Below are 19,959 nucleotides of genomic sequence, written 5' to 3'. Positions count from 1 at the left end.
GATGCATGGAGACTCATAAGTCCACATTCCTTTGTCTCCGGCCACCTTGTTTATCAAGTATCAGAGTGGTAGCTTATGCTCCAATACATCTGTTAGTCTATAAGGTGCCACAGGACTCTTTGTTGCTTTTTACAGATTCAGACTAACACGACTACCCCTCTGATACTTGCTGTAAGACAGTAACTCTGTAGTTAAAATCAGGAAAGCAAAAAGGGAAGGCTCCTAAGTACAGCCAGAACATGGGGAAATGGAGCTCAGAGATAGGAGATCACACTAGGGCAGATGTTGTAACAGCACCCTAGGAATAAAAGACACAACTGAAGGAGAACATCCCACCATCAGTCTTGGCTATTGACTGGTTCTCTCCTTCAGGGATTCTATCTACTTGTGAGTGCTACCTACATGGTATCTGACCCACCCCCGTCACTACAGTAATATGGTAATATCCAAGCAGGCTAAATGATTACACTGCATAGACAACTTCTCCCGTATAAGGGCAAGCACCTTCTATCCCTCATCTTCACTTCACTAATCTCTTATTCTCTTTCATTTACTTTCTTCATTCTTCTATTTGCCAGAACACACCACTTCGGAGAGGCAGACTGGACAGAATAGATGCACAAAAGTTCTAGGCTGAGAAGAAAAAGAAAAAGGAGGAGGGAGGACAAAGTTAGTCCTAAAAAGGGCTAAAAAAATGACTACTTTGTGTACTGCTTTCTGGCAGCTAGTCATTCAGCATATAAGTGTAATGCTGTCTACAAAATGGAAAAAAGGAAAAGGGAGCACAATGCAGATCTTGCTGTGTAACTAACAATGAAATTCACCCTCTCTGTACAGAAGGTGTGCAGCATAAGGTGCATGCCCCATATAAACCCTATTCTAAGAGCTTAAGTGGTACTTTACGTCATGCATAGACTTTGTACTGGGGGGTGAATTTCACCGTATGTGGATAAAATCCTTGTTCAGTTATTCTGAAGTTTTCCTCCTTAAAACTCTTCTTTTTTAGTTTATGAAAGTTTTGAGATGGTATCCACAATGCATACACATGAAATATTTCTGACTGCAGATCCTGAAAGTTGCATCATTTACTGGCCACTGGTCCCCACTGTACTCTCTAAATTACTCAAACAGGACATTTTTCTGGAAGTTGATGAATTCCTTTCAAATAACTGACACCAAACTCTAGGAAACTGTGCTCTAAGAGCTAACCAATACGAAGATTACAACCAGCATGCTCTTTGACTGTTGAAAGTACTAAAGAGGTTTTCAAATGCGCCAATGGGAATTAGGCACCCAACTCCCACTGATTTTCAATTAAAATACTGTGCCTAACTGCCCTTTGTGCCTCAGAAAATCTCCTGCTAGATGTTATTCACCCTTTTGATAGAAATCACACAGAAATAAAGGGTCATCTAGTCTTACAATATTATAATTAGAATATGCCTCTGTAATAGAGATGTTTCCTTATTCACTGTTGTATTTAAAAGCCTCTCCTGAAGAGTACTAACAAATCTGGAGTACTTCACGCAAGAGAATCACCTCATTACTTATGTGGGAAAAAACTATCCTGAAAACTAGTTCCATAATTCTCTAAGCAGTCAAAACTGATGTTTAGCAATTTGCAGGAGCTCTTCATAACTCAAAGGAATGTTTCCTTTATCTAAGCCTGCTTCCATTAGATCTATAAACTTCTTAGACTGAAAGTTGTATCTCACAGCACACATCATGCTCACTGACTCATTAGTAGATGCTCATTGACCTAAATTCTCTCAGCAACTTTAAGTTGTCTGTCAGTGTGGCAGAAGCATTTATTTTATCTGCTTCATGTAGAATTGCAGAAAATAACAATCTGATACCCACTGCATAAAATGCATTCCCTTTCCAGAAATTAACCTTATGGATTATTTTACTGACATCTTTAATGTTTATTTTTAATATGACTGAAGCTGTAGTTGGCCCAATATTTCTATATGTAACATGTTACTAACAATGAGCAGAGCCCCAGGAAACAAGTAGCTACTAGAAAGGGAGTCCCCATATTAGATAGTCAAGGGAGTATAGGTGACCGGCATAACTTCTTTCAACAAAGTACAACAGAAGACAAGTTTCTTAGTACAATATCACCAATTACCTTAACACTATGCATTTTCTTTGTAGTGTAACTCTAGGATATCAGGAAATTTTTAAACTTTCCATTCAGGTGCTTTCTTTGTTCATACATTCAGGTCAGGCCTGTTATGTCAAGAGTCACCTATTACATTAATCCTTTTCCTTCCCATTCTGTAATTATACTCAATTTGGAACTTGCAGCTAGTGCAGAATGTGGCAGCCCACTTGTTAAGCAAGGTCTAACACTGAGAGTACATTGCACCTGTACTACTGAATGATTTCCAGGTGAAATTTAAGGTGTTTAAAGTCCTAATAGGTTTGGGTCCACACTATCTGAGAGAACATCTGCCTTTTTGTGTGTTATTACAGCAGTGGAAATCATCGAAGGCACTTGAGCCAACACCGTCCATGGCAATACAACACTTTCAAGAATTATAGGTCCTTGACTTTAGAACTCACTCTGCTCCTTTGTTTATGAGTACTCATATTTGGTGATCTTCTGCACACAACAAGATGGACCTACCTGTTCAACAGGCTCTTTTCAGGTAAATCTGATTTGTGGGATGGACTGGAGTGCTGTGACTAAGATGCTGCTTGAGGGATTTGGCATGTTGGTATGGGAGATGATATTTAGAGTTGGGGAGATATCATAAGGCTTTTTTTTTCTTATCAGATCTACAAGGCTTGCTGAGTGTTCCGTTGTTAATATTTTGTATATTTTTTTGGATGGAGGGAAAAGGGGGGCTTTGTAGGAGCAAACCAAATCCAAATAAGCCAAAAATCCAAATATGTTATTCTACACCATGTATATTTTATAAGCGTAAGCAGTTTAGAATCAACCCAATATTAGAAAAATGTTAGAGATTGACAAGCCCAAATATCATCTCTTCTAAAATTCAGATTTTAAAAATTCTCTGTAATGCATAAAAATTCTAAGTTTTCAAAAAAAGGTCTGCAATAGTGAAAAGGACATTTGTCAGCTGCGAAATCTACCAACTAAACCTAAGTATTCTGTGTGCTTTGGTTTATTGCCACGCCCACTATTGCTGTCCACCTGCCCATATTATTTTTACAAGACAGTGAGGTAGTGAAACTAGATTTTTGTAAGAGAACAAAGCTATTTCGTGGCATGTAGGAAGCTCCAGGAAGAAGGGGGAGGAGCAGGGATGGGGCACGCTCCGGGGAAGAGGCAGGATGGGGTGGAGCAGGGGCAGGAAGAGGCAGGGCAGGGGTGGGGACTTGGAGGAAAAGGTGGAATGGGGGCGGGACCTGGAGTGGAGGTTGAGCATCCCCCAACTAGAGAGGAAGTCAGTGCCTATGCATTTAATGTCTTTCCCATAAACTTATTACATGGTAGTTTACCCACCAATATGGTACCACCCACTAAACTCCCTGGATTTGTCAATGTGTTTTAAATTTTTAAATAAGTGACCAGATTCAGACTCAAAAAGCTCATAAACATTTGGATACATTAAATACACATGTGCTTCAAAAGCTAAAGAGAAAGTGCGTGAAATATTTTTGCAGGAAAATAAAATATCGGCAAGGCTCATGGTCATAAAAAAATCTTTAAAATGCAGCAGCAGACTTTTGTCCACAAAACAAAACAGAAGTAAAGTTGAGATAAGATGTCTGGGCTTTATTAACAAACTTTTTCATTTCCCATGACAGTATCAGTTTCTGCAGCTTGTTTGTTTTTAATTACATTTGGCTGTAGTACAAGCCAATTTAAATACTGTTAGTACTGACTACAAGCGTATTCTTTCCTATTTCTAATGATTTTTATTGAATATCACTTGATGTTTTGTTAGTGTTAATTAGGAACTCAACTGTAGAACATCATGTTTACAAAGACCAGGTTTATCCCAGAAGCAGGTGCACTAATTTTGTAGAAGGGAAGTTGCCAGCTAGAATTTACAAAATGGCAGATGGTTAAGGTCCTACTTCATTCACAATATTGCGGAAATTGTAGATCCTGCAATATTAGTCTTCAACCACAATTCTGATTTTAATTAGCTTACTTTGCACACTTCACAATTTTGCATACATTTTGAGTATGCAATTAGTACTGCACTAACATTCAATGCCTGTAAAATGTAAAAGGCTAAAGTGACTGGACTTGATTTCTACAGTAATTGTATTAAGACTTTTAGTCTTCTGAATTTTAATATTGTACTTTTTTTTTAATTAACATCATATAGTTGCAGCAAAATGTCTGACTATCAAAAAAATTAGCAAGCATGACATAATACTTGAATGTTTTTCTTAAACAAATAGGTTTACTCTGGCTTTTCCAAATTACTGTTATTAATAAAGGTCCATTATTACTTTTCCGCAATTTTCCATGTCTTGTCTGCAACTCAGCCACAATTATTTGAAGATCATCCCGCGATTCAAGTAGGGCCTTACAGATGGCACATTTTTATCATTATTTTGATTTTCTGAGATTTATATAAAATAACTTACCTCGGGTTGTAAAGTATCTTTTCCAAATTAAATTCTTTGAGATACATAATTACTGCTGCCAAAGAGCAAATCACAGGCTTATCCAAGTTTAGGATTATAGACAGTTGTTGAGAACCTGCAAAAATATGATTTCCTTTGCTAAATGATTGCCACTAAAAATTGAGACATGATTATCTATTTTTCAATTCAGTCAAGTACAGATAGAAGATTTTATTGTGAAAGCGTTAAAAATATTGTTTATAAAACAAAAATGAACTTTCAAAATAACATTTACAAACTGGGACAGCGCAGTTTATGAATTTCTGTGTTGTTCCAATGCAAATGGGGATATAAAATACTGAACTTTGCACCCAGTTCCCCCCATTCTCCCCTAGAAATTGCTGATTATCAGTCCAGATGATTTATAAATTTACAGACTAAGGCCTTGATCCTGCAATCTGATACATGAAGGTGGCACTGGCTCTGCACGGGTGCACATGATTGCCCATGCAGATCAGGACCTGTTTTGTAAAGTTGCTTTATGAAAGTAGAATTTTGCTTTTACCTATTACTCTCTACTATAACCTCCACCCCAATACCAACAGTATCAAATTTTGCAATAAAATACAGCTCAACATAAAAAGGACTTTTACCAGACTTTACTGCAGAGAAACTGAAACAAGCATAAGTGTGCTTTTTAAACTGTTTCTTATTAGCAGAGTGTTAATTAAGGCCTTGGCTACACTTACCAGCTAGTTCGACGGCTGGAAATCGAAGTTCTGGGTTCGACTTATCGCGTCTAGTCTGGACGCGATAAGTCGAACCCGGAAGTGCTTGCCGTCGACTGCGGTACTCCAGCTCGGCGAGAGGAGTACCGCGGAGTCGACGGGGGAGCCTGCCTGCCGCGTGTGGACCAAGGTAAGTTCGAACTAAGGTACTTCGACTTCAGCTACATTATTCACGTAGCTGAAGTTGCGTACCTTAGTTCGAATTGGGGGGGGGTAGTGTAGACCAAGCCTAAGAAACACTTTCATAGGTTTTTGCCAAATTTTCTTCACTTTTTACACAATGTGCGAATTTAAGTTTTCAAAGTAAGTATCTTCAGATTGGGAAAAAATATTAAGAATTCTTTACTACTAGCCTACTGCTCACTTCTCCAGATCACATCATCATTCTTGAAATTTGTGAAATTCCACATCTACTCTCATTCTTCTCCAGTTTAGTCAGAGACATAATAGAGGTAACTTCTCAGAAATATCTACAGTACTACATATTCTTTACATTTCTGCCTTTTTCCAGCTACTGTACTTGTTTCGCAACTATGTACCAGTTCAGAGGGTAGTTATTAATAAATATTTGTATTAGTCAGACCTAGCGGTCCAAGCTCCATTGTACTAGCCTGTATTTGTCTATATAGCAACTAACCAGCACTATAAATTTCAAAGACTTTCTGAATGAAGTACCTGTGGTATCAAGCATTCCTCTTGCATAAAAATCAGTAATCAGCTGGAAAGCATGGCTGTATTCAAAATAAATGCTTTCCATCCTTTCTATTCGAATTCTGTCATCTCGTAAACTGGAATGAAAAAAATAATGCTCATTAGTTTTCAATTCTTAATCTCCTTTTACGAACTAAAGAAAGCTCAGACTTCAACTCAATATTTTTTTCCTCTTTCCTCTCTTTTTATTACTAAGAAGCCAGGGGATAGTAAATGAAGACATCAGTTACGGCATCTAATCTAAGAGGGATTCTAAAACAATTTTAACTTTTTTTTTAAAATTAAAAACCTGCCTTCTCTCCATAAAACACTCTGTATGACTAAAGTTATACTCCCAAAAGTGATTACCTAAAAATGGCACCTTCCTACTCACCAGATCAGTTTCCTGAGTGTTTTCAGAACTATATCTTCTGATTTTAATGATGAAACCAATTTTTACAACTCAGAATTGTAAAAACTCTCACAGTCAACACAGTTAAGAGGGAAGGAGCTGGCATCCTCCTGGGTAAGGGCTTCTCTACACATGAAACTTCATGTGGAATAAGGTAGGGTGTGAATTTCAAGCAGATTACTATTCCTGACTAACTACATTTGTCAACGCTCTTATTTCAGAATAAGAATCCCTTATTCTGAATTAGCTTAATCCACAATTAAACTACTGGTAATTTGGAATAAACCATCCTTATTCTGGAATAAGAGCATCCACACAAAATCAGGAATAGTTCATCGGGAATGGCTGTTGTGGAATAACTCCTTGTGACACTGTGTACAAATCCTACACCAGGCAAGAAGGGGTTAAAGAGCAGTTTTAGGTTTAGGCAGCCCTGCCACACCTGCAAGGCCTATCAGTCTTGGAGAAGGAGCCTTAAAAAGGGAGAAGCCCATTTCAGTGGGACCCATCCCTGGGAGATGGACAGATCTCCCCCCATAGTTCCCAGGAAGGAGCACTGTGGAGAATGAAGCTGGCAGAGAGTTCCTACATGACAGACCTGAGGACATTGAGCTGGCCTACAGCTCATTGGGTATCTCCCAAAAGGAGGGAGGCCACTCTCCCCCAACATATTTCTGTTTTGTCCACCTGTTCATTTCTGACTGACAACTATCTGGGGAAGGGAGCATCATCTTTATTTGTCTGCACCACACCCAACACAATGGGATCTTGATACTTCAGTGGAGTTTCTAGATGTTACAGTACTATACAATATATACAATAGGAATGGAATGTTTTTCAGACTGATAGGAGGGCCCTTTTTTTGTGTATGGGTCCCATATATTAAAAGATGGAGAGGTTACTCATCTTGTCCAGCAACTGGAGTTCTGCAAGATGTCTCTCTCTGTGGGGGCTCCACTTCAGGCATGCCTGCACCACTGATCAGAGATTTTTGGTGTTGGTGCCCATTCAGCCCCATGCATGTGCCCCACACATCCTCATGTCCGTGTTAAGACTATGTTGGGCTGCATGGGCGAACCACTCTCAGTTCCTTCCCCACCACAAAATCCTACCAAGGGAGACTCCAAAGCAGAAGGGAAGGAGTGCAGATAGTAGAGCACCCACGGGGACATACATCTCAAATAACTCCATTTACTGCACTTCTTTGAGCAGTGTCCCTGTGGGTACTCTACTTCAGGTGACTCCCAAGCAGTACCCCTTTAAAAAAGGGGGAAGGGATTGGAGCACAGTCCAATATAGGAGAGAGAGAACTGAGTTGTCTACAGCAGCATCTGATCGTGCTGCAGGTGCCAAGGAATAATGATTAGAAAAGGTATGAACAGAGGACCAAACTGCCATTCTACAGGTGTCTGCAATTGATACATGCTTAAGTAAGGCTATAGATATAAATAGGACTCTTGTTGAATCTGCTATCACTCTTGAAGGGGGCGGACATGACTTCTGATCACTTTTTTTTTTAAACCACCACCATTGACACTAGTGCAGTGAGATATTATTTTCCTTCTTGTTCCTTTAGCTTGTACCAACCTACATTTATATCTACTCTAATATAGTCATTCATTTTGCCAGTGATGACCCTAGGTCTAAGCTACCTAATTTAATATCTATGGCCACCTGAACAATTTGCAAGAAGTCAGTCTTAGTATTAAATTCTCCAACATGCACTGAATGCTACCTGGAGCATAGAAGAGTGCAGGCCTTTGAGGCAGTCTTGCAAGAGAGCAGGTCTTTAAATCCTACCCACCCAGAGGCAAGACTAAAGAAATCTTTTTAAAATGGGATTTTATTTTTAGGCTCTATTTATTGTGTCCTCACAATAGTGTCTGTTTTCAAAACAGTGAAGTTTAGGAGTGCCTGGAGAGATAATTTCTTGAAATTGAATTCGAAATAGGAGGTTTTCCTCCACATACTCATAGCCCCACCCACCCACCCTTTTGATAGTTGGCTTGCTGGTTCTGCCCCAGCACTGATTTTTTTAAAGTTTATATCTATTTTTAACAATTATTAGTGTAGTTTGCTGCTGTGAAGTGTCATTTTCTATCATGATACATCAAGTGATTTTCTCTGTCATTGATGCTGTATACAAGTTATCTCCCTCTATATAAAATTTTGGCAAATGAAAGCAACAAACAGTATACCTTGGGTAAAATTTGAAACTTGCAAAGTCACTGAGACTTAGGCTCCTATTTCACTCAGGCACTTTTGGAAAAGTTCCTCTTGTGTCAGAATAATGTTACAAAGGTGCTAGCAAAATAATCAAAGCCTTTAGAAGAAAAAAATTCCATTTATAATATAAGAAATACCTCAAAGTAGAGCACATTTAAAATCAGACAAAAACCAACTCAGATCTTTGTTAAGATCTTTAAGATATCTGGAATATGAATTCTATAGTATTATCGAACATCCGTTTGATACAGATGTAACTGCTATACTTACATAGTATGCTAACAATTTTATGTTTATTAATCCAGCAGCCACCCTCCCTAAAATTCACGAAGACACTAGAAAAACAAAATTTGCTGAAGAAATCATTGATGTTTTTATCCTCTATTCAGTGACATTATTATCCTTAGGCCATTTTTCTGATTATAGCCAAATCAGTTATGATGATACTACTCCAGAAACCAATCCCAATTTAAATCAGAATTTTCAACTTCCAGTCAACTTTCATAATCATCATTCTTGTCAAAACCTCTATAAATGAGTGGCTGTTAAACACAGTTTGATATTGATAGTTTCATTTACTTCCGGATTTAAAATTGAGAAGGACCATTAGAAGAAGCTGTTACCCAAAAATAGCCAGTCAAAGAAACCGAACATTTCTAAAGAGAAAACTTTTTTTCTTTTTGTGCCACTGTATGTGTTTTGCTGTTATTCCCCCTATAGCCTGGTGTTGAGCACACACCAGATAATTATAATTTTTAACAAAGTGGAACTCTGAAGTCGTCTAAAGTAAATATCCTTTCTAGGAGGCAAATGGTGGGGAAGGTAACTAGAGTTCATTGTGGAAAGCAGTGTATTAAATTCAAGTGAACTGAAGGAAAACCTCTGATTCTTTCAGTATTTTTGTCTTTTGTACTGTGTTTAATATGTTTCCTTAAGCACCTAGAAGCATATGTACATTCAAAGACATTTAAGAAAATTGCATGTAGTTTTATCTGTCACTCTATTAGAAAAAATTGTGTGTTCATTGTTATAATGGATATCTTAATTTCATAGTCCCTTCAACTATAACAGTGGCTGATGGACATATCTAAAAGTTGGCCCAGTAAAAGATACTGCCTCATCCACCTTGTCTCTAGTATCTAAAAATCAACATTTAACTCTTTACAAGAAATAAAAATGGAGACTACTGTTTTGTTTTCTACGTACAAGTGCAGCATAGCACACAGGAAAATCAGTAAAGGGCCCTATTAGTTCATTCTGAACATCAGTTCTTCTGAAAGAGAAAAAGGTAACAATTTTCTGGTGTGGGGGGTTTTTGGTTTTTTTAACCAACTAAAATGCATATAGAGCAATTCCCCATGTGATACACATATTGCAGATTTAGAAAGCATAATTTGTTTCGTATAGTGTGCTTAGTGACAGACAAGGCACTAAGACACAGACGAGGCACTAAGGGTATGTCTACACTACGAAATTATTTCGAATTTATAGAAGCCGGTTTTATTGAAATCGGTTGTATACAGCCGATTGTGTATGTCCACACAATAAAATGCTCTAGGTGCTCTAGTCGGCAGACCGCGTCCACAGTACGAGGCTAGCGTCGACTTCCGGAGCATTGCACTATGGGTAGCTATCCCACAGCTATCCCACAGTTCCCGCAGTCTCCGCCGCCCCTTGGAATTCTGGGTTGAGATCCCAATGCCCGGATGATGCAAAACAGTGTCGCGGGCGGTTCTGGGTACATGTCGTCAGGCCCCTCCCTCCCCCGTCACAGTAACGGCAGACAATAGATTCGCGCCTTTTTACCTGGGTTACCTGTGCAGACAACATGGAGCCCGCTCAGCACAGCTGAGCTCACCGTCACCATATATCCTCTTGGTGCCGGCAGACGTGGGACTGCATTGCTACACAGCAGCAGCTGCTAACTGCCTTTTGGCGGTAGACGGTGCAGTAGACTGGTAGCCTTCATCGGCGATCTGGGTGCTGGCAGCCGTGGGGCTTGCCTTTTGGCAGTAAATGGTGTATTATGACTGTTAGCCGGCCTATTACAAGTCGGGTCATCGCACGTTAGCAGAGTCTTCCCTGAGCAGCAGCTCGTGCAATAGGCCTGAAGACCATCGTCATACACCGCCCCGTATTTGCTGCCAAGCACCCAGAAAGATGCCGAGGGCTATCAGTCACGCTGCACCGTCGTCTTAAGATGTAAAAAAATAGATTTTCTCTGTATTCATTTGCTTCCCCCTCCCTCCGTCAAATCAACGGCCTGCTAAACCCAGGGTTTTCAGTTTAATCTTTGGGGGGGACCAGTCTGTGACAGTTGTTTGTGTCTCTCCCTGATGCACAGCCACCGTTCTTTATTTTAATTCCCTGTGCCTGTACGCCATGTCGTCACTCGGCCCCCCTCCCTCCTTCCCCTAGGCCGTCAGATACTACGTTTGCGCCACAGCTCGAGCCGAGAAGCGGTTCGCGCCTTTTCTTTGAATTCTGGGTTGAGATCCCAATGCCGGGATGATGCAAAACAGTGTCGCGGGCGGTTCTGGGTACATGTCGTCAGGCCCCTCCCCCCTCGTCACAGCAACGGCAGACAATAGATTCGCGCCTTTTTACCTGGGTTACCTGTGCAGACAACATACCACGGCAAGCATGGAGCCCGCTCAGCTCAGCTGAGCTCACCGTCACCATATGTCCTCTGGGTGCCGGCAGACGTGGGACTGCATTGCTACACAGCAGCAGCTGCTAACTGCCTTTTGGCGGTAGACGGTGTAGCATGAGTGATAGCCGTGGGGCTGGCAGCCGTAGTGCTGCATTGCACCAGCCCCTTGCAGGCGATGGTATATTATGACTGGTACCCATCGTCGTCGTACTGGTATGGCTGTCAATCATGGCCACCTGGGCAGACATGCTACTGTTTCGATGATGACGGTTACCAGTCATAATATACTATTTTCTGCCAATTGCCCAATATTGTCTGCTAAGCACCCAGAAGAGGCCGAGGGCGATGCTGGGTGCTGGCGGACGTGGGGCTGGCAGACGTGGGGCTGCATTGCTACACAGCAGCAGCCCCTTGCCTTTTGGCAGATGATGGCATATTATGATTGGTACCCATCGTCGTCATACTGGTATGGCTGTCACTCATGCTGCAGCGTCGGCTGCCACCTTAAGATGTAAAAAATAGATTTGTTCTGTGTTCATTTGCTTCCCCTTCCTCCGTGAAATCAACGGCCTGCTAAGCCCAGGGTTTCCAGTTTAATCTTTGGGGGGACCATTCTGTGTGACAGTTGTTTGTGTTTCTCCCTGTTCCTGTACCTGTACGCCATGTCGTCACTCGGCCCTCCCTCCCTCCCTCCCTCCCGCCCTCCTTCTCCTGGTCCATCAGATACTACTTTCGCGCCTTTTTTCTGACCAGGCGCCATAGCTAGCACTGGGATCATGGAGCCCGCTCAGATCACCGCGGCAATTATGAGCACTATGAACACCACGCGCATTGTCCTGGAGTATATGCAGAGCCAGAACATGCCAAGGCGAAACCCGGACCAGGCGAGGAGGCGATTGCAGCGCGGCGACGAGAGTGATGAGGAAATTGACATGGACACAGCCCTCACACAAGGTACGGGCCCCAGCAATGTGGAAATCATGGTGTCACTGGGGCAGGTTGATACCGTGGAACGCCGATTCTGGGCCCGGGAAACAAGCACAGACTGGTGGGATCGCATCGTGCTGCAGGTATGGGACGATTCCCAGTGGCTGCAAAACTTTCGCATGCGTAAGGGCACTTTCATGGAACTTTGTGACTTGCTTTCCCCTGCCCTGAAACGCCAGGATACCAAGATGAGAGCAGCCCTCACAGTTGAGAAGCGAGTGGCGATAGCCCTGTGGAAGCTTGCAACGCCAGACAGCTACCGGTCAGTCGGGAATCAATTTGGAGTGGGCAAATCTACTGTGGGGGCTGCTGTGATCCAATTTGCCAGGGCAATGAAAGACCTGGTGATAGCAAGGGTAGTGACTCTGGGCAACGTGCAGTCAATAGTGGATGGTTTTGCTGAAATGGGATTCCCAAACTGTGGCGGGGCCATAGACGGAACCCATATCCCTATCTTGTCACCGGAGCACCAAGCCACCGACTACGTAAACCGCAAGGGGTACTTTTCAATGCTGCTGCAAGCCCTGGTGGATCACAAGGGACGTTTCACCAACATCAACGTGGGATGGCCAGGAAAGGTACATGATGCTCGCGTCTTCAGGAACTCTGCTCTGTTTCGAAAGCTGGAGGAAGGGACTTTCTTCCCGGACCAGAAAGTGACCATTGGGGATGTTGAAATGCCTATCGTGATCCTTGGGGACCCAGCCTACCCCTTAATGCCATGGCTCATGAAGCCGTACACAGGCAGCCTGGACAGGAGTCAGGACCTGTTCAACTACAGGCTGAGCAAGTGCCGAATGGTGGTGGAATGTGCATTTGGACGTTTAAAAGCGCGCTGGCGCAGCTTACTGACTCGCTCAGACCTCAGCGAAAAGAATATCCCCATTGTTATTGCTGCTTGCTGTGCGCTCCACAATATCTGTGAGAGTAAGGGGGAGACATTTATGGCGGGGTGGGAGGTTGAGGCAACTCGCCTGGCCGCTGATTACGCACAGCCAGACACCAGGGCGGTTAGAGGAGCACAGCAGGGCGCGGTGCGTATCAGAGAAGCTTTGAAAACGAGTTTTGTGACTGGCCAGGCTACTGTGTGAAACTTCTGTTTGTTTCTCCTTGATGAACCCTCCAACCCCCCCCCCACCCGGTTCACTCTACTTCCCTGTAAACCAACCACCCCACCCCACCCTCCCCTCCCCTCCCGCTTGCAAAGGCAATAAAGTCATTGTTTTTTCACATTCATGCATTCTTTATTAGTTCCTTACAGAGGTAGGGGGATAATTGCCAAGGTAGCCTGGGATGGGTGGGGGAGGAGGGATGGAAAAGGACACACTGCATTTTAAAACTTTAACTCTTATTGAAGGCCAGCCTTCTGATGCTTTGGCGATCATCTGGGGTGGAGTGACTGGGTGGACGGAGGCCCCCCCACCGTGTTCTTGGGCGTCTTGGTGAGGAGGCTATGGAACTTGGGGAGGAGGGCTGTTGGTTACACAGGGGCTGTAGCGGCGGTCTCTGCTCCTGCTGCCTTTCCTGCAACTCAACCATACGCTCGAGCATATCACTTTGATGCTCCAGCAGACGGAGCATTGCCTCTTGCCGTCTGTCTGCAAGCTGACGCCACCTATCGTCTTCAGCCCGCCACTTGCTCTGTTCTTCCCGCGATTCAGCCCGCCACCTCTCCTCTCGTTCATATTGGGCTTTTCTCATCTCCGACATTGACTGCCTCCACGCATTCTGCTGTGCTCTATCAGCATGGGAGGACATCTGCAGCTCCGTGAACATCTCGTCCCTCGTCTTACGTTTTCTCTTTCTAATGTTCACGAGCCTCTGCGAAGGAGAAACATTTGCAGCTGGTGGAGGAGAAGGGAGAGGTGGTTAAAAAAGACACATTTTAGGGAACAATGGGTACACTCTTTCATTACAAGGTCGCATATTTCGGCTTGCAGGCAGCCATCGTAGGCCACAGTGTTTTGGCTTTTTTAACCTTCTTAACATGCGGGAAAGGTTGCAAACAGCAGCGCATTTCCCATATCAAGGATGAATTGGGTTGTCCATTTAAAATGGGGTTTCAATGTAAAAGGAGGGGGCTGCGGTTTCCCGGTTAACATGCGGCACAAACACAAGTAAACCACCCCCCCACACACACACACACACGATTCTCTGGGATGATCACTTCACCCCTCCCCCCCACCGCGTGGTTAACAGCGGGGAACATTTCTGGTCAGAAGAGCAGGAACGGGCGCCTCTGAATGTCCCCCTTAATAAAATCACCCCATTTCAACCAGGAGAGCTTTCTGGAGATGTCCCTGGAGGATTTCCGCTCCATCCCCATACACGTTAACAGACTTGCTTGCTTTTTTTTGTAATGTTTACAAACATTTACAAAGTTACACTCACCAGAGGTCTCCTGTGTGCCCTGAGGGTCTTGGGTGAGTTCGGGGGTTACTGGTTCCAGGTCCAGGGTCACAAACATATCCTGGCTGTTGGGGAAACCGGTTTCTCCGCTTCCTTGCTGCTGTGAGCTACCTACAGTACCTCCATCGTCATCTTCCTCGTTCCCCGAACCGTCTTCCCTGTGTGTTTCTCCAGTGAGAGAGTCATAGCACACGGTTGGGGTAGTGGTGGCTGCACTCCCTAGGATCGCATGCAGCTCCGCGTAGTAGCGGCAAGTTTGCGGCTCTGCCCCGGACCTTCCGTTTGCTTCTCTGGCTTTGTGGTAGGCTTGCCGTAGCTCCTTAATTTTCACGCGGCACTGCTGTGTGTCCCTGTTATGGCCTCGGTCCTTCATGGCCTTGGAGATCTTTTCTAATACTTTTCCATTTCTTTTACTGCTACGGAGTTCAGCTATCACTGCTTCATCTCCCCATATGGCGAGCAGATCTCGTACCTCCCGTTCGGTCCATGCTGGAGCTCTTTTGCGATCCTGGGAGGACTCCATGACGGTTACCTGTGCTGATGAGCTCTGCGTGGTCACCTGTGCTCTCCACGCTGGGCAAACAGGAAATGAAATTCAAACCTTCGCGGGTCTTTTCCTGTCTACCTGGTCAGTGCATCTGAGTTGAGAGCGCTGTCCAGAGCGGTCACAATGAAGCACTGTGGGATAGCTCCCGGAGGCCAATAACATCGAATTCCGTCCACACTACCCCAATTCCGACCCGCAAAGGCCGGTTTTATCGCTAATCCCCTCGTCGGAGGTGGTGTAAAGAAACCGGTTTAAAGGGCCCTTTAAGTCGAAAGAAAGGGCCTCGTTGTGTGGACGTGTCCAGGCTTAATTCGGTTTAACGCTGCTAAAGTCGACCTAAACCCGTAGTGTAGACCAGGCCTAAGACACAAAGTCCCTGTCTGAAAGAGATTGGTTTTCTTAATAGTTGTTAAACAGTATGTGAACAGGCCCTACTTTACAGTATTTCCTTAAAATGCTTTACTCCTGAAGTGGTCAAATAAAATGAAAACCATAATTTTATATTTTACCAATTAGTAAATAGCTGCTTTTGATACTTATTACTGAAAAATAGCTTTCAAGTAATGCCAATTTTTTTTTTTTTGTAAATTAGTGTTCTGTTTTATAGTTTCATAGAGTTTAAAGTCAGAAGAAACCATTAGATCAAGTCTGACCTCAAATAATACTTTTAATACTACCTCCTGTGCACAAAATGCCCTCCTGGTACATGAAGCCTCTACCCCTTCACTCAGTTAAACCCCTCCTATAAAAAAATGTATTCCATGACATCAAAAGAAACTAGATGACTAAATCATTTACAGTAACTCCTCACTTAAAGTCGTCCTGGTTAACGTTGTTTCATTGTTACATTGCTGATCAATTAGGGAACATGCTCATTTAAAGTTGTGTAATGCTCCCTTCTAACGTCATTTGGCAGCCGCCTGCTTTGTCTACTGATTGCAGGAAGAGCAGCCCCTTGCAGCTAGCTGGTGGGGGCTTGGAACCAGGGTGAACCGGCAGCCCCCTATCAGCTCCCCACTCCCCTAAGTTCCCTGTGCAGCAGCTGCCTGCAGTTCAGCGGTGTCCCTCCCCCCACTGCCATGTGCGGCTCCTGCCCTCTGCCTTGTAGCCGCTCCCCGAGACTCCTGCTTGCTGTGCAGGGGGGAGGGAAGGAAGAGGGGGACTAATGTCAGGGTGTCCCCCTCCCCCCTGCACCCTACTTACCCCATCTTCCATAGAGCAGGGCTCAGGATGGAGGGAGCTTGCAGCAGCTGCATCTCAGCAAGCTGATCTAATTAACAAGGCAGTGTACTTAAGGGAAATGCGCATATCTCCCTCCATTCCTGCTACCTTGCAGAGTGTGAGAGTTAATCTTTGAGGGCTCAGCCCATTGCTAGTTTATCATTTAGCAGTAAGGGAAATATCCCACCCTCTGACTCCTCCACCTCAACCAAGCTTCACAATCATCATCATCACTGTGTACCAGTATTAAATTGTTTGTTTAAAACTCTGTGTGTGTGTGTTTTCTTTTGTCTGGTGAAAACAATTTCCCTGGATCCTAACCCCCTCATTTACATTAATTCTTATGGGGAAATTGGATTCGCTTAACATCGTTTCACTTAAAGTCTCATTTTTCAGGAACATAACTACAATGTTAAGTGAGGAGTTAAATAAATAAAATACATAAATTTAATTACTGTACTTATCTATTACATTTATCTCCTGAGTGACCTGTCATTTGCGTGTGTAAAGGGGTGGTCAAATATTGAGAAATGAGGTCTGAAGGACACTGGTAATAAAGCTCAGAGCTGATATGAGGAAAGATCTGATAATATCATTTCTGCTAGCAGTCTCTCTCACAGTTCTGGACACCCTGGCTACTCCCCCATCTCTCTGCAGTTCACAGAGTCAGATCAACGTTTTGGCATGGTCTGACATGGTCTGGTCATACCCCCTCTGCTCCTGCTTGCTACCAGATAAGTTATTCTCAAGCTGTACAAACTGTATAACATATTAACAAATATTCCAGAGATAACTATATAACTATGTACATTAGACAAAGGAGGAGTCTTATGGTAACAATTCCACTTAATATCTGATGTTTGGCTCATGAGCCTTCCATGGTAAGTAGAATTATAAGAGATAAGCATTGCAAGTTTCCCCTTTGACAGTACCGAAAGGCAAACCATCTGAGGTAAATGGGACTAGCACAGTACTGAGCGCTGCAGTGACCTTGCTGTTTTCCCCATGTCTGCTGGCACTGACTGTGACAACTCAAACTGCCAGCAATACTGACACCGACAGGCTTAAGAGATCTCTGGCTATTCGAAATGCCTCTGGTACTGAGATGGTATCAGTAAGATGCGATACCCCAGATGTCTAAGATGCTCCCTCTGGCTCCAGACTCTATGGTACTTCCCTAGGTAACAGAGTTAATGGTGCTGGGTTCTGCAGTGCTGAAGCAGTGCTTAGACTTGGACAGCACTCTACTCTTAGACTTTGGTGCAGGGGATCTTCCACTCTCAGCAGTCTGCTTAGAAGCCTTTTGCCTCTTCTTAGGCACTTAGGATGGTGAGCAATGTTGGAACTCAAGCACGGTAGGAAGCACACTCCTGACCAATGCCGAAGCACTTGGTGCAGAGTCTGACCAACCTGGCTCAGATGGAGGTTTAAAGGCCACCTCCATGAGTAGAAACTTTACAGTGGCTTCATAGTCTTCCTTTGTGCAAGACTTAAAGTCCCTAGAAATTTGGCAATGCTCCCTGATACAAGCCTTCCCGAGGCACCTGAAGCAACTTGAGTGCAGGTCACTCAGAGGCATAGCCTTATTGCAGGAAAATGCAGTGCTTTAAGCCAGGTGAACAAGGCATCTTTTGGCACCAGAAATCAACCAAAACTCTCAGATGGGGTAAAACCTAACAAGCTGTACTAAAAACAGTAACACTAAACTATGTACAACAAAACACAAGGATACACAGTATAAAGAATCCACTGAGAGCACTTGCAAAATCAAGATGAGCAGTTCCAGCAACCTTCATGGGTGGTAAGAAGGAACTGAGGGGGCCTGGGGTCGGCCGAGCCATTTATACCAGCACCACTGGCACATAGCAGCAGAGGGCATTCAAGCTACCCTGACGGGAAGACTTTCCAGCAACAATGCACAGGGCGTGCGCACACCAAGAGTGAAATGGACATGTGCAATCACTTAAAGAAGAAAAGTAAATTTGAGGCAACTTTAATCTGCTAATTCCATTTCAGATACCTAAAAATATTGGTGTGCCCTGTTCTTATTAAGATCTAGTTTTGTTGGGTAGAAATTTTAATCAGCATTGAATATTGTATCCTCTTCATTAATTCCTCTTTAACCGCAACCATAGCAGAGCTAGCCCTCTGCCATAGTAATTGTGATTCCTTCAACATACTTAGCAAACTTGGCTTGAAAAAATAAAATTGTTTTTCGCAAACAGTTTAAGTTACACTAGCTTTAGCTTCCATTTGCCTCCTCTTTGGTTTTCCTTCACCTTTAAACTTGTAAAAGGTAGAAGTGTGACCTTTAAATCCACAGAAATCTAGTACTTTTTTTTTAAAGGTTCAAATCCTTTAAAACTTCAGATCAGATTAACAAAAAATTGCACTGCCATTGACCAAAAAGCAAAAGCCAGAGTCTCAATCAATTCTTCATTGTTTATAATAAATTTAAACAAAATATGGATTTTTAAAGTCACTAACAACACTTGCCTGACATTTTAAACCTAGATATGTAGTCGTGAACATATATTGTAGTGTATTTCTGATATTAAGTTAGAATATTATAAAAATAAAGTACATACAGTAAATATAACACTGCAGGCTTTTTCCCCTGCTAAAACCAGATCATATAATGCAAATAGGCACAACAAAAGAAAACGCCTCACTAAGTGACAAACTATAGTCCACTAAAAAGACAGAGAGCTATCATTCATGGAAAAAGAACAGGAGTACTTGTGGCACCTTAGAGACTAACAAATTTATTAGAGCATAAGCTTTCGTGGGCTACCACCCACTTCTTCGGATGCATATAGAGTGAAACATATATTGAGGATATGTGTATATATATCTCCTCAATATATGTTTCACTCTATATGCATCCGAAGAAGTGGGTGGTAGCCCACGAAAGCTTATGCNAGCATAAGCTTTCGTGGGCTACCACCCACTTCTTCGGATGCATATAGAGTGAAACATATATTGAGGAGATATATATACACATATCCTCAATATATGTTTCACTCTATATGCATCCGAAGAAGTGGGTGGTAGCCCACGAAAGCTTATGGTCCAATAAATTTGTTAGTCTCTAAGGTGCCACAAGTACTCCTGTTCTTTTTGAAGATACAGACTAACACGGCTGCTACTCTGAAACCTATCATTCATGGAAAACAGCCTTTATTCACAAAAGTAGTGTAAGAGTCAAAATAAAAGGTCTCATTTACACAATTGCTCCAGAACTGTGGAATTTGTTACCAGGGGATGTTGTGAAGGCCAAAAGTATAACTGGGTTCAAAAAAGAATTAGATCAGTTTGTGGAGGATAGGTCCATCAATGGCTATTAGCGAAGATGATCCAGAATGCCACCCAATGCCACCCTAAGACTCTGATGTTTCCAGAAGCTGGGAATGAACAACAGGGAATAGATCACTTGATGATTACCTGTTCTGTTCATTCCCTCTTGGGCACC

The 19,959-nt window shown here is 43.0% G+C and overlaps 1 protein-coding gene across 1 annotated transcript in view; it reads right to left on the bottom strand.

The window, feature by feature from the left end:
- Nucleotides 1-19,959, bottom strand: part of MSH3 (mutS homolog 3) — a 204,560-nt gene that overhangs the window by 129,076 nt on the left and 55,525 nt on the right. Inside the window, exons 9-10 of the mRNA XM_034774101.1 lie at nt 6,018-6,130; nt 4,574-4,690 (exon numbers count right to left, since the gene is read on the bottom strand). Of these exons, the coding sequence (XP_034629992.1) occupies nt 4,574-4,690; nt 6,018-6,130 (230 nt within the window). The remainder of the gene's footprint in view (nt 1-4,573; nt 4,691-6,017; nt 6,131-19,959) is intronic.

The sequence above is a fragment of the Trachemys scripta genome, chromosome 6 (assembly GCF_013100865.1).
Source record: "Trachemys scripta elegans isolate TJP31775 chromosome 6, CAS_Tse_1.0, whole genome shotgun sequence".
Classification (NCBI taxonomy): Eukaryota; Metazoa; Chordata; order Testudines; family Emydidae; genus Trachemys; species Trachemys scripta.
Note: the sequence above shows the minus strand (reverse complement) of the source record. Positions and strands in the feature narration are given on the sequence as shown.